Source organism: Barbus barbus (genome assembly GCF_936440315.1).
Source record: "Barbus barbus genome assembly, chromosome: 29".
In the NCBI taxonomy this organism is placed as follows: domain Eukaryota; kingdom Metazoa; phylum Chordata; class Actinopteri; order Cypriniformes; family Cyprinidae; genus Barbus; species Barbus barbus.
Window position 1 is genome coordinate 10,573,614 of NC_136757.1, and position 15,613 is coordinate 10,589,226.

Genomic DNA, 15,613 nt, shown 5'->3' on the forward strand with positions numbered 1-15,613 from the left:
GACCAGCACCAAAAATAGAAAGGCAAGATTAAAGTTTGCAAAAAAGCACAAACGTGAGCCAGAAGAGTTTTGGAACTGTGTTTATGGACCGATGAGACAACGATTAACCTTTATCTAAGTGATGGGAAAGCAAACATGTGGAGGAAAAAAAGGAACTGCAATGATCCCAAGCATACAGGCTCATCTGTAAAGCATGGTCGAGGTGTTGTCATGGCATGGGCATGCATGGCTGCCTCTGGAACAGGCCCTCTCAATTTACTGATGACTTAATGTATGATGACAGTAGCAGAATGAATTTGGAAAGGTACAAAACCTTCTTGCCTACCAATATTCAAGAAAATGCCACCAGATTCATTGAGAAGTGCTTCATATTGCATCAGGACAATGACCCAAAACACCCTGCCAGTTCAGTCAAGGAATTTATAAGGGCAAAGAAATTGAAAGTCTTAGATTGCCTAAGTCAATCTCCAGATTTAAATCTGATTGAACATGAATTTCACCAGCTGCAGATGAGAGTAAAGGCAGAAAATCCCGAAAACAAGCAACAATTGGAATTGGCTGCATTAAAGGCTGGGAAAAGTATTTCAAAGGATGAGACCAAGAGTCTGGTGATGTCTATGGGTCACAGACTCACTGCTGTGATTGTGCGCAAGGGATCTGCAACTAAATAATAGCTTTTAATCTTTTATATCTGCCTTATGTTCAACTGTCCCAATACTTATGCTCACATCAATGAGTGGGATGAACTCTAAAAGTGCTGTTCTTTTTATTTGGTAAAACATGTATGTGTTGAAACTGCTAATAATAAAACCTGACATTCTGTAGTTTTGTCTCATATTCATATTTTAATCATATTTGCAAATGTCTTGACTCCACAGCCAACAGAGCAATTTTGTCTGTTTTGAAAAAAAAAATCTATGGAACAAACAAGAAAGAAAATGTGACCCTGGACCACAAAACCAGTCATAAGTAGCACGGGTATATTTGTAGCAATAGCCAACAATACATTGTATGGGGCAAAATGATAAATTTTTCTTTTATGCCAAAAATCATAAGGATAATAAATAAAGATCATGTTCCATGAAGATACTTTGTAAATTTCCTACCGTAAATATATCAAAACTTAACTTTAAAGGCGATTTTTCTCAATGTTTTGATTTTTTTTGCACCCTCACACACTCAAATAGTTGTATCTCGGCCAAATATTGTCCTGTCCCAACAAACCTGCATCAATGGAAATCTTATTTATTCAGCTTTCAGATGTTGTATAAATCTCAATTTTAAAAAAATAAAAAATAAAATACCCTTATGACTGGTTTTGTGGTCCAGGATCACAAATCATACAGCTTTGAAACAGAAAAGATTGACACGTGTCACATAAAGATTAAATTTATCATTCAAATGAAACCTCAAAAACGGCCCAAATCCATTCCTTAGAAATATGATAACCTGAAAAAAAAAAAAAGAAAAAAAAAAAATTGATAACCTGTGTTTTCCGGAAGTGACACAGACGGAAGTGTGCAGAACTGTCAAAGGCGAAAGACTGGAAACTCGGCGCTAATGTCGTCATCATCACCACACTAAAAACACGGCTCGACTGATGTGTCAATTACTTTATTATTTACCTTTCAACCATGGGACCTCGACTTAAATTACGAAAACAACACTGCTGGTGCATCTCGACAGGGAATATAATCGGGTTTCCTCCTCAAACCTCTGCGTGCTGAATGAAAACAGTCCGCTGAAGCCGTTGGGCTGGAAAAATGTGATTCAGGAAATTCAGGCGTAGTTTCGCTCGTCCGGTTGTTTACACATTTTTTGGACGACGTTTCTGCTCGTGTGAAGTCCATTTTCAGTGATCGTTGTTTGTTTAACTGTGGGTTTGATAGTGACACGTTGCGCGCTAAGCTAATTTAGCATTTAACTCGGGCGATTTAGACGCGCAATAATCCGTTTAGAAGACGTTGTAGCTTTAAAAGACGCACAAACGTTACAAAACACGGACAATAAAGTTAAAGTGATTTACTAAAGTCGTGCTGGGACTGTGTAGATTTGGCTGGCCTGTTTTGGGATCAATTAGAGCTGAAGCGTTTTCTCTTGGGATGTTTAACGGGTGCCGGTGATGACCTGTGAGTGAACTTATCATCGGGTGTGTGTTAGAGGATCATGATGGCTCAGCAGGAGAATGGACGTCTGTCGTCTGAGGACACTATGAGTGTGAGGACTCTGGGCAGTCAGTTTGATGAGGAGAGCTCTTTCGGATCGGACTCTGAAATCAACGGGTACCCCAGCTCGAGACAAATTGACAAGTATGGATTCATCGGAGGAGCCCAGAAGTATTCAGTTGAATCGTAAGTGCACTGGTTTGCAAGGCTGTAATGTGGATTCCCATCAGATCCTGTTTGTGTTGCTTGATTTTGTGTGATCGAGGTCACGTGACGAAGCGTGGAGCAGAAAATACTGCATGTTTGGACTTTAATGGATGTGTGTGAGTAGTAAGAAAGCAGCATATTTTAGATTCGTGACACACTTAAACAGAGGCATTCAAAACTAAAGAATCTGTGTTAATGAATTACTGTTGCTTAACCTATTCACTGCCATACTGTATGTATGCATTATATATGTTGTGCAGGCTTATTATTCATTATGTAGCCCAATGCAAATAAATAAATAACAACATCTCTTCAGAAAGTAAATATATATATATATATATATATATATATATATATATATATATATATACTCCTGGTAGAAGACATGTAGCCTTGTAGTTAAACCCTTAATGTAATAATAATAATAACATACACTAGTAGCAGTCAAAAGTTTGGAATCATCAAAGCCTTTTTTTGTGTGTTTTAAAAAATTCTGTATTTAATATCTAATGTTTGTGTGTGTATATTGTCATTTATTCATTCTACAATTATTATTACAAAAACTGTTTGTAAAATAACTGTTTTCTATTTTAATATCTGTTCTATTTTGTTTGAAAATATTTTTAAATATATCAAATGATGATAATTCTATATAAATTATGTTTTACCGTAAAATACCGTTGTGAATTACAAAATTATTTAATATCTGTTTTCTGTTGTATGTAATTAATTATATACCGTATACAGCTCATGTCATGTGACGGTTTACACCAGCCATGTGTAATGTTCACATGATATTAGTAATTGAACAGTAATTGTGTGTAATACATTCCTACACCCTTTTTGCAAGGCCGCACAATTCCTCCCTTTTAAAATAAATAAATGGGAGGTTGATGGCTGGTCAAACTAAAGCAAACAAAATCAAAACAAACTGTAGCATGCAACCAAGTGTTTTCAGACTTTACACATCTGTTTTATGTGGCTAACTCGTTGAACCAGTTTTGACGGATGTATGAAACTGACAGTTTTCTTTTCATTGAAAATGGGCTTAAAAAGTTGAATGTTGGTTTTCATTGATGTGGTTTGAATGGCGCGTCAGGGTGTTTCATGCTTACTTGCTCTGCAGTCAGTTGCAGTCCTGTTAAAGCTTCCTGTCTTTTATCAGCGAGGCGTCTGCCCCAGGTAGGCGTCTTTATTAAAGACACTGAAGTCTACAGAGAAGAACATGTTCATGTTGTTTACAGATACGCCTGGATTTGCACTCCATTGTGAAGAATTAACGGTTTTGAACAGTAGCCTGAGACGGCAGCAGGCCTGGCTGTTCGTTGTGAATTGTTAAAGAGCATGGAATAGATGAGTAAGTGATAGTTGTCCCTCTGTACCGAGTGTACAGCCGCTTTCCGTTTCCTGTGGTTTATGGGAGTGCCAAATACTGGAGAGAAAGTGAGCGGCCCCAAACCTAACTCTCATGAAAACTGTTCTAGGTTCCTCTGTTTTTTGGTCCAAATTGCTCTGGAAAATGAAAAGGAAGTAAAACCTGCAAGTTATAGCTTAATAGGAAAAATATTTAAAGAAAAATTGCTTTCAGATCACAAATTTCTAGTGGTTAGGATCAGTATCTGAGTAAAGGGGAAGCTAGCTGGTGGTTGATATGCTGGCAAACTGATATTTAAATGTCTCGGCCACAAGCTAAAGGGTTCAAATTTGAATAGGGGAAACCCAAAAGGGAAAGATAACAGGCCTGTTCATCACTGTTGTAGCCTTAGGCAGAGTAGTTCACCACAGGTCCAGCCCAGGGAGATTCTCCCTGGATGATAGTGTCTCGTCATCTACTGGATGGCTATTTACATTAGTCATGAAATTGTTTCAGATTATTCTGCCCTAATATTTCAGATAATTAAGATCCTTTCAACTATACTCCAGTCTTCGATGTCACATGAACCTTCAAAAATAATGATTACAATTATTATCAATGAAATAATGATTACAATTATCAATGTTGAAAACTTATAATCTTTTTCATTTTATTTATATATATATATATATATATACATACATACATGCATACATACACATTATAATTTTCTTTACTCTTATTTTTGATCAATTGAATGCATCATTTTTTAACAATAGCATTACTTTCTTTAAAAAAAAAAAAGTAAATAAATAAAATAAACAATTAATTAAATAAAAAAAATTAAAAAATATTTCTCTGACCCCAAATAGTTGACCGGTAGTTTATGAAAAACATTTCATGGTTTGTTATGCCTTTATTATTGACTTATTATCAAATGCAGAAGGTGTGAATGGGTAATTCATATTGGCGCTCATATTAGACTACATGATTTCCATGCATTGCTTATGCAAGTTACAGTAAATTTATTATACCATATAAAAATATGGAAACTTCAAAAAACTTAACAGCATATGAATTTATATGAAGGACTTAAATCATGATGAGTGACATGTTTATGACATTGTCACTAGCTCACAAGAATCTATTTTAGTTGTTGGTTTAGTAGCTGTAGTTCTTCCTGCAAATAGCTCAGTCTTTTTTGACAGTATGTTTTTATAGTTTTATGGTTGACCCAAAAATAAAAATTTTGTCATGATTTACTCCCTCTCATATCCAAACCCTTATGACTTCATGTCTTTCTTTCTTGAAACACAAAAGGAGAAGTTAAGCAGAATGTTTACGCAGCTATTTTCCATTCGCTAATATTAAAAAACAGAAGTATTATTAAAGAAGTCTATTTGTATTCAATTTAATTCCAATTTCATTTGCAGTTCTGCATATTTCATCTTGCCGTGTTGTAGTCGGTTATGAGAACTAATAACATTTGCCATCTTCTTTGACAAGAAACATTTTGAGTTCTTATTCTTTCATTGTCTCTTACACAGGGCTCAAGATGTGCCTCTGGAAGTGTTAAGGCACAGGGAAGCCAAATGGTTGGATATGCTGAGCCACTGGGACAAATGGATCAGTAAAAGGTTCAAGAAGGTAGGAGCTATAGCTAAATACGATCAGCGTTCACTAGCGTTCTTTTCCACTGCATGTTCCCAGGATCAGATCAATGATGTAAGATGCTTGCTAATGCCTTGCATGTAAGCACTAGAACTGAGAGAGGAGGCATAGGTGCACCAAACTGTGAAAACATGAGGAAATCATTTCCATATATCAGGGCTTAGGGCTTTAAATTATTCAATTAAAATGTTATCTTCCTTCTCTTTTCTCCCCCTTCTCGTTTTTCCTCTCATTGACTTGCTCAGACAGTCCCACTGCTGCTTGGGTTAATTAAAAACCTCAGCAGAATGACACCATGACACAGTCGTTCCAACGCAGCCCTGTCTGGGCAAGCCTAATATTGCATCGGCTCTCCTTATATGGTCTTCAGTGATGTGTGTTTCTATTAGTCTGAGTGTTCACTTCTGTTTTTCTCTCAAGCTGTATAAAGCTTTCACTGGGAGTGAGGCATCTTCAGGTAAAGACAACAGAAGAGCATGCCAAAGGATTTCTTAACAGTCTTTGTTGGCCTTTATGTTTGCATGCCTTTGTAACTGTGTGTGCTTATCCTTGTGTCATGCTGGCTTTGAAAGCAATGACACGCAAGTCTAGGGTTGGGAAGTGAGAACTGGTTGTTACTGAAACCAGATGAATTTCAGGACATTTTCATGGCAAATCCATAATAATGATAATCAATAATGATAATTATCTGTCTATCTGTCTGTCTGTCTGTTTATTTGTTTGTTTTTTACAACACTGTTTGCACCATGCTCTTTTGTAACTTGATCTTTTTATTTTGGTGCATCAATCTGTTAAGTTACTTACAGGTACATCTAAAAAAAAATTAGAATATTGTGAAAAACTTCTTTTTTTCTTGTAACTTATTTAAAAAAGTGAAACTTTCATATATATTTTACATTCATAACATGTAAAGTAAGACATTTCAAAAGTTTTTTGTTTTAATTTTGATGATTAGAGCTTACAGCTCATGAAAGTCAAAATCCAGTATCTCAATATATTAGAATATTTATATTTGAGTTTCATTAAACGACCATCTCTACAGTATAAATTCAGGGTATCTCTTGTTCTTCGAAACCACAATAATGAGGAAGACTGCTGACTTGGCAATGGTCCAGAAGACAATCATTGACACCCTCCACAAAGAGGGTAATTCACAGAGGGTCATTACTGAAAGGAGTGGCTGTTCACAGAGTGCTGTATCAAAGCATATTACATGCAGAGTTGCCTGGAATGAAGAAATTGGGTAGGAAAAGGTGCAGAAGCAACAGGGATGACCGCAAGTTTGGGAATACTGTCAAGCAAAGCTGATTCAAACACTTGGGAGAGCTTCACAAGGAGTGGACTGAAGCTGGAGTCAGTGCATCAAGAGTCACCACGCTCAGACGTCTTCAGGAAAAGGGCTGCCAAGCCACTTCTGAACCAGAGACAACGTCAGAAGCATTTTACCTAGGCTAAGGAGAAAAATAACTTGACTGTTGCTCAGTGGTCCAAAGTCCTCTTTTCAGATAAATTTAAATTTTGCATTTCATTTGGAAATTAATGTCTGGAGTCTGTAGGAAGAGTGGAGAGGCACAGAATCCAAGCTGCTTGAAGTCCAGTGTGAAGTTTCCAAAGTCAGTGATGATTTGGGACTCCGTGACGTTATTTTTTCAAGAGAAAGATGAGAAGCAGTCGATCCAACAATCCAGACGAGCTGAAGGCTCAATAGTGCCTCAGCAGAGCCACAGGCTGATCGCTTCCATGCTACACCTCACTGATGCTGGAGTTTGTGCTAAAGGAGCCCTGACAAAGTATTGAGTGCATAAATGAACATACTTTAAAGAATTTGAACTTTTCTGCTTTGCAAATCCTTTTTTTTATTATTGATCTTAGGAAATATTCAAATATTTTGAGATACTGGATTTTGACTTTCATGAGCTGTAATTAAATTAAACAAAAAAACTTTTGAAATGTCTTTCTTTACATGTAATGAATCTAAAATATATATATGAAAGTTTCACTTTTTGAAATAAGTTGCAAAAAAATGCAGTTTTTCACGATATTCTAATTTTTTTAGATGTACCTGTAGTATAGTAGATCATTTATTTATTCTTTGCTATGATGTAAAATTACTCTTACTAAATATAAGATCCCATACAAAATAAAATAAAAAAAAAAATAATGCAAGATATATCTCTGCTGTTAAGGTTATTGGCTGATATTAGAGATTTTTTTATTGATATTGACACATTAGATATTTAACTGCATGCTCGTTTTCACCTATTTTTGTATTTACCTTTGCTCATCATGTTTACACTTGCTTAAAGCCACCCAAAGATGATTTACTCACCCTCAAGCCCTCAAGGTTTGTTTATAATGTTAATGCAAGTTTTTTGCACACAAAAAAAATTGGAAAAATTATTATTTTCAACCCTCATTCTGAACCTCTATCATGCTGTTTTTAAGGGGCGGATCCTTTAAGGCTTCGCAGTAATCGGCCACTGTTACGATTGGCTAACGTCATTGCATAGGAAACCGTTTCAGTGCCCCCTTGCTATTGCATGTGAGTGTTTTGACAACAAAACGGTCATTTCCAGAAAAAGCAATATGAAATCATTTGCTTACGGTTAATGCAGTCAGATCTAGTACCGCTTCATCTTTCAACAAATGTTTCAATGTACAACGATGCGAATGAGTCGTGAAGACAGACTAATAAAGGCCTTTTGAAGTGAAAAGATGTTTGCTTAAGAAAAATATTAATATTTAAAATTTTATAAACTGTAATCTCCTGTCTTACACACGTTCATGAGAGACATATTTGTAGCATACGCTCCGGTGAGAAGTGACGAATGCGGAAGCGCATAGGAGAGAGCTAAACAAAACATCCCTAATCAAAATTGTGAAAGTGCAAAACGAGGATTTGTCAAGAAAAATGTCTGAGGATTTTGATTAGGGATGCATCGATCCGATACTCAGGATCGGTATCGGCTCCGATACGGTCATTTTCTGCGGATCGGGTATCGGTCAGACGAAACCAATCCAAATCCGATATTGTGCGTATACTACGCTGTAAAAAAAAAAAAAAGAAAAGTTGAGCCAACTTACAATTTTAAGGCAACCAGCTTCAGCAGATTTTTGAGTTTTCTCAACTTACTTTTTAGGAAATTGCTCATAAGCGCTTTGTGCCGCTCTGTATCGGAGCCTTTCGTTTTATAATACTTTTGCGCAATGAAAGATTATGAATAGTATTTCTTGTTCTGTCCTATCTATCATATATTGCTGCCTTCATTACTGTGCTATAGATTTAAAATAAATGTTTTTTAATTTTATAGTATATATTTATATATAAATGCATTTGCTTGTTTTTTCATGAATGTATATTTTACAACAATACAAAGAGCAAGGTGTACCATTTTACCAGATTTAGTCCTACACTTATTCTCTTTTATTTGTAAATAAAAATGTTTCAATAGTTTTTATAAAATGATTCTGCACAAATGATTTTTCTAAAGTATCTTTTGCTGCTGAATTATCCACTAACCTAGTTTATAATAGTATTTTTGTCATAGATTATGATTATTTTTATGTAAGCCAAGAGGAGTCTTGTTTTCCTTTGCTGTAAACAAAAATTGGTACTCTTGAGACTAGCATATTCTCATCAGAGTTTACGACAGTCAGCAGAAGCTAATGATTACAGTTTATAAAAAATTAGTGGATATTATTTTTACACAAACGCATCGATTAGCTTCAGAAGACCTTTATTAACCCTGGAGCCATGTGGAGCACTAGATAGCGCGCCCCCCCCCCCCCATTCACTGCCATTATAAAGCTTGGAAGTGCCAGGACTTTTTTCTAATATAACTCTGATTGTATTTGTCTGAAAGAAGAAAGACATACACCTAGGTTTGCTTGAGGGTGAGTAAATCATGGGATAATTTTCATTTTTGGGAGCATTATTATTAACCTTTAAAGTTATTTAAAAAAAAAATAATAATAGTGATACTAAAACTCACGTTCAGAATGAATGTCTTTATTTCACACTGTGCATCCAATAAGTAATGCAAAGGCAATAAACAGAAAATCAATTTTTCTGCTGGTATCTTGGTCACATGTACCAACAAAACCAATGCAGCCAGTGTTGTGTGACAAGAATCTTTAGGGAACCCAAATCATCACGTAGAATCAGAGCCAGCATAGTTTAAATGTTAAATCATAAAGTGGCTTTTGTGTAAAGGGAAACTGACATATGTGTCAAATAAACATTTGAAAATGACGTCTGGGTTACCTGCCCAGTCTCAGGTTTGTGTAATCACAGTGAACGCATGCTGGTCCCTGCTTATCTGGATATTTCCACATCACTGTGTGACGTTCAGACCTCTGTCACCCACAGGTGCGACTGCGATGTCAGAAAGGAATCCCGCCATCACTGCGAGGCAGAGCCTGGCTCTACCTGTCGGGTGGGAAAGTGAAAAGAGAACAGAACAGCGGAAAGTTCAATGTGAGTCAGGTGTACACATGATTATAGCTGATTTGAAGAGGTCACTCTAGAGCTTGTTGTATCATTATTCATCTCTTACTGTAAAGCTCCTCAAACTTAGTCACAGCCCCACTATTTTTTAAAGTGTTTATACATGTGTTAAACCTGTATAAACACACTTTATGACTATGAATGAGATGAACCTGTGTTTCTGTCGTTGTTGAACAGGAGTTGGATAGCATGGATGGAGACCCTAAGTGGGTCGATGTGATAGAGAGAGATCTACACAGACAGTTCCCCTTCCATGAGATGTTTGTGTCCCGAGGAGGTCATGGGTTAGTCAACACAGTTTCATATACACTACCAAGATTTTCAATGTTATTTAAAGAAGTCTCTTCTGCTCACCAAGCCTGCATTTATTTTATCCAAAATTACAGCAAAAGCAGTAATATTGTGAAATATTTTTACTATTTAAAATAACTGCTTTCTATTTGAATATATTTTAAAATGTAATTTAATCCTGTGATTTCAAAGCTGAATTTAGCATCATTACTCCAGTCACATGATCCTTCAGAAATCATTCTAATATGCTGATTTGCTGCTCAAGAAATAATTATTATTATTTAACAACTACTTTACCAACTATTAATAAGCAGCAAATTAGTAGTTTATCGTAGTTGATGGTTTATTAATAGCGAGAATTGGACCTTAAAATAAAGCGTGACCTATATTTTTGTTGTATGTCATTTTTGTTTGTCTTTTAAATTATATTTTATTTGGTCTGTCTGTTTGAACAGGCAGCAGGACCTGCTCCGGGTGTTGAAGGCTTACACCCTGTACAGACCGGATGAGGGTTACTGCCAGGCTCAGGCTCCTGTAGCAGCGGTGCTTCTGATGCACATGCCTGCTGAGGTACAGTGCGTTATAAAGTTGTTTGCAATGCTTATTCTAGTGCACATTCTCATTAGCAGCAGCTGTAATGCTTAATTGATTAAGTAATGATTAAAATGTTAAATTCTTGTATGTTTTATTGGTATTCAGGATGCATTTTGGGGGCTGGTTCAGATTTGTGAGAAGTACCTCCCTGGATATTACAGTGCAGGCCTGGTAAGACCTCTAAATGTTACTATTTCTCAAATCTAATCCAAAAAGGGGAAACAGGAAGTGAGATCTAGGAGACATTGTGTGTAAAGGTTCATTATCTATTGCCTGGTGACATTATTAAAGTCCTACACTTTACAACCATGTAATAAAGCATTTGAATGATGTGCATCGTGAACGAAGACCAACTATTATGAACTTCATAGTTTTAGGCAATTGAAACCTTATCTGGGTTCCTCACACACGTTCTCAGGTTCATAGTTTGCATTCTATTCATAGCATTCATATCTGAGGTTCCCGTTTTCAATCTCAAAGAGTCATGTTTCCTGAGACGAGAAAAATATGCTGTAGGTGCCAGTAAAATTAAAACAAAGCTTCTTTTGTTTTTGCTCAAAGGTGATGTAAGTATCACAAATGTAGGGTAGTAAATTAAATAGCTGTGGGCAAAATTAATTTAATTAATTCATTTAATTAATTAATATAACCTGTGAGTTATATAATCTGAAAAGAAGGGCACTGTTTTCTCCTAGACAAAGAAAAATGCCGTCCTAATGCCGGTGTTGTTTGTGTTTTTAGGAGGCCATACAGTTGGATGGAGAGATCTTAAATGCGTTATTAAAGCGTGTGAGCCCTCCGGCATATCGCCATCTTGAGAAACACAAGATAGAGCCTATCCTCTACATGACGGAGTGGTTCATGTGTGCATTTTCCAGAACTCTACCCTGGGCGTCTGTGCTCAGAGTGTGGGACATGTTCCTGTGTGACGGTGAGATTCACTTACACATATTACCACACATGCAGCTTTGTCTTCTTCTTTCTGACTGTATGTTCTTTGCTGTTACAATAGGAGTGAAGATAATATTCCGTGTTGGGCTGGTGTTGCTGAAATCCATGCTGGGATCTCGTGAGAAACTGAAGGCTTGTCCTGGTCAGTACGAGACTATGGAGCTTCTCAGGGCCCTGGAGCCACAATACATGCAGGAGGGCTTTCTCGTAAATCAGGTATCACATGCTCTCAATCTGTTGTACTGCATTTGGGGGTTGAGTTGATAAATTTTTTTTTTTTTAATAAGTGTAATTTTTTTTAAGTCATAATTTTTATGATTAGAACTAAAACCTGAACCAAGTATTTATTAATTGTTTTATTATTGCTTGTTTTGCACATTATTAACTAAATAATAATTGCAATAAAACTACAGCTTTAGGAATTTTTTTAATAATCACACATTGTTCCTCAAAAGCATTACCGCAAAAGTTTGAGGTCAGTTTGATTATTTTTTTTAAATAATTTATTAAGCTTATGCTCCCCAATGCTAGAATAATTTGATCATAAATACGTTTAAATATTTTATGCAATTTTAAAAATAACTGTTTTCTATTTGAACATTTTTTTTAAACTGAATTTATTAAATGGTAAAGCTGAATTTTTAGCAGCTATTACTATAGTTTTCAGTGTCACATGATATCAAGAAATCAGTCTAATATACTGATTTGCTGCTCAAGACGCATGTATTATTTTAAATGTTGAAAACAGTTGTGCTGCCTAATATTTTTGTGGAAATAGGATATTTTGATAAATTTGTTTCAGGATTTATTTATGAATAGTGCAAAAGAACAGCATTTTTTTAAACAGAAATATTTTGTGACATTATAAATGGATTTACTGTCACTTTTGATCAATTTTAGGCATTATTGCAGCATAAGTTGTTTTTTTTTGTTGTTGTTTTTTAACAAATTTACAACTTTGTATAAGTATAATGATGTGAAACTAAAGGTTTAGGTTTATTAACCTAACCTTCACAACTAAATAATCAAATATTCATACAGTCATATTATGTGAAGACTTTTTCTCAAGCTGATTTTGTTGTTAATCATAATAATAATAATTAAAAATGCATAAATGTCAGAATTTTGTAATGTTATTAACATGAACTATGCCTTAAGTTACTTTAACTATGAACTTTGCTGGGTGCTATTCTTTAAAGACTCAGTAGACGGTGCCATTTATTTGCATTACTTGATATTAAATCAATAACTCACAATAAACTGGAACTTTTACTTATCGATGCATTTTATTTGCGTCATGTAGAAGTGTTTATGAGCATGACATTGGTGTTCAGAACAACAAGGCCAATGACGATGATGAAGGTTATCTTCTGCACATGCAGGTATTAGAGCTGCCCATATCTTCTCGGAATGTGGAGCGAGAGCACCGCATGCAGCTCAAACGCTGGCGGAAAACTCACGGCGAGCTCAGCTACAAGTCCCCTCCCAGAATGCACGGTGCTCACGCCATCATGTCTGCTGAGCCACACACCCGCCAAGACCTCCGTCAGAAGCCCACCATCGTCGTCCAGTACCCCCTACCCTCAGACACTAAATCTGAATTCACTCGCGACAAGAAGAGAAGCACTATCCGAAAAGCCCCCAATCCGACATTGTACATCCCAAACCCATATGCCCTGCCTACAGACCCCAAATCGGCCGCTCTTAATAATCAAAAACAAGAGACAGCCTCAAGCAATCAGTCCAACTATCCCCCTCCATCACTACAGCAATCCCACCTCACTGCACCCAAAAACACACCCTCCTCTGCTCCACAACCACCTCAACCGTCCCCAAATCTCTCTCGCACCCCACCACCTCCCCAACCCTCACCAAAACCCAAACCCACACATCCGACCGAGATCCCTGCAGTCACCGTCCAACCACTCTCTCTGACTAAAGACTCGAGCAACACCAACAACTCAGCCCACCTGACAGTTCCTCCACCTACTACAGACCCCACTCCGCTTCTTCCAGATGACATACCTGTGAACGGCAACTCGGCCGCTACTCCCAAAGTTCTTGGTTTACGTAACTCATGTGAGAGCGTGGGTTCAGAAGACACGTACCTGTAGCTTTCCAGGTCAGCATTCAGGGAGAAAACAATATTGGGAACATGATGCATGAGAACAAGATGGGAGGAAAAACGATGAATGTATTTAGATTTTCTTTGGGTGAGTTGACAAGAATCTTTGTCATCAGTATCTTGCGCTCATTAGTGTGAAGAATTCAAGAATATATAAAGCTTAATGACAAGGATCAAATGACTTCACGACCTCCAAGACTTTATTTAGGTGTCCTTGCACACAAACCTCCATTTTTCTCTTTGCTGGTCCATAATTGACTCCACAGTCTTTGTGTTACAGTGTTCAAAAAATCTGACTATTCCATTATTCCTCAATCATAAGCAGAACAGACTTTATAATCAAAGATGTTTGGCTAGTTATCGTGTTATTCACTGCTTACCAATATTAGGTCACAATGCAAGAGTTGATAATGGATGAATCTCCAATCTAACAGTCTTACATTTACTTACAACTGCCACTATTATAAGTTTTTATTTTGTATTTTTTTCACTAAACCATTTAATGTATAACTGTCATAAGCGCAAAGGAGCATTTTGTGTTTCAACATCATGTCTGTTACCAGTAACTACATTCAAATGTGAGTGAAATGAAAAAAGGTCTGTCAATCTACAATCTTTCTTAGAAGCAATTGAAGTGGAAGTATCCTTGAACTTTACTTTTCAGGAAAAAAAAAAGTGCAAGAATTATCTTTAGGTGTATTAAAGCTTGACACTGGGGCAGTACCTTTGAAATGACAACTTTGTACCTTTAAGAGGTGCGTATTAGTTCCTTTGAGAGCCATTTTGGTGTAAATAAGGTATAAATTTATCCCATTAAGGATATTTCTCCAGTGACAAGCTGTACAATTTTTTCACACTTTTTTTGTGATTGTTTGTTGTTTATAAAAAAGAAATATCTGAATACTCTCTTCTGATTTTTATAAACTTCATAGCTAAACAAAAACATTTCTTATGTGTTAATGTTGGAGTCACAAACATAGTAGATGTGATGTTGGAGTGTCTCTAACACATCTGATGTATTTATTTCGTTGCTAAAATAAGAAACTAAGACTGTAAACCTATTTCATCTCAAGCCACTAGGTGGCGCACGTTCCCTGCAGATGATTCATTTTGTTTGCTCAAATGTCAGAGATGTTAACCTGTTACATTGGGAGAAGAGAAGTGTGTTACACAGTTAAAAGTGCTGTTTATTTTGGTTACAGATGTGATTACATGTTATTGGGGGAGTCATTTTTATTTACGTTACATTTTAATAATATCTGAAATGTTCTAATCTGTCAGATTTTCAGATGCATTTTATAATTTGAGATTATGGGAGCGCTGTTAATGCTAAACTAATGCTTACAAATTACTTTGGCAAAAACTTTGATTTGTATGTCTAATATATAATCAATCCTCAACAACTGACTGACGCCTGTTATATGTAGATTTTGTACAAATAAAAGCACTTATAGTAAGATCTTGTGAAAGTGTTCTTGTGTTTTATGCGCAGGACGAAGGCGCCGTGTCCCACTGGGTCACAGAACGTGTCTGTTTTCTGTCACTGCTGTGCTTCAATTACCGTAAGGAAAGCCATCAAAGAGGCTGGTGTAAGATGAAACCTTAATGCTCTGGGTCATCTGCGATGGCCTGTGCTAAGTAGCAAATTAGAGAGCGCCTTACTTTTTTTTCTGTCGGAGGTGTAAACCCATGTCTCTGGTCACAAATTACCAGTGACAACTGCCTGCCTGTCTGAGGTCAAACTACAG

At 36.4% G+C, this 15,613-nt stretch overlaps 1 protein-coding gene across 1 annotated transcript; it reads left to right on the forward strand.

Annotated features, from left to right (window-relative positions):
• The first annotated feature begins 1,508 nt into the window (after positions 1–1,508).
• LOC306849436 (TBC1 domain family member 10A-like) lies at positions 1,509–15,329 on the forward strand. The gene is made up of 9 exons (XM_079384454.1): positions 1,509–2,351; positions 5,274–5,373; positions 9,767–9,874; positions 10,082–10,188; positions 10,651–10,765; positions 10,895–10,960; positions 11,531–11,720; positions 11,802–11,956; positions 13,123–15,329. Exons 1-9 carry the CDS (start codon positions 2,167–2,169, stop codon positions 13,852–13,854), a joined length of 1,758 nt encoding a protein of 585 aa, XP_079240580.1. The 5' UTR covers positions 1,509–2,166; the 3' UTR covers positions 13,855–15,329.
• Positions 15,330–15,613: the final 284 nt, after the last annotated feature.

Excerpts from the sequence above, each read along its gene's own strand:
- LOC306849436 (XM_079384454.1), top strand. The coding sequence starts at position 2,167 with ATGATGGCTCAGCAGGAGAATGGACGTCTGTCGTCTGAGGACACTATG. Across the intron at positions 10,961-11,530 it reads GATATTACAGTGCAGGCCTG|GAGGCCATACAGTTGGATGG; the intron begins GTAAGACCTCTA and ends TTGTGTTTTTAG. Across the intron at positions 11,721-11,801 it reads GGACATGTTCCTGTGTGACG|GAGTGAAGATAATATTCCGT; the intron begins GTGAGATTCACT and ends CTGTTACAATAG.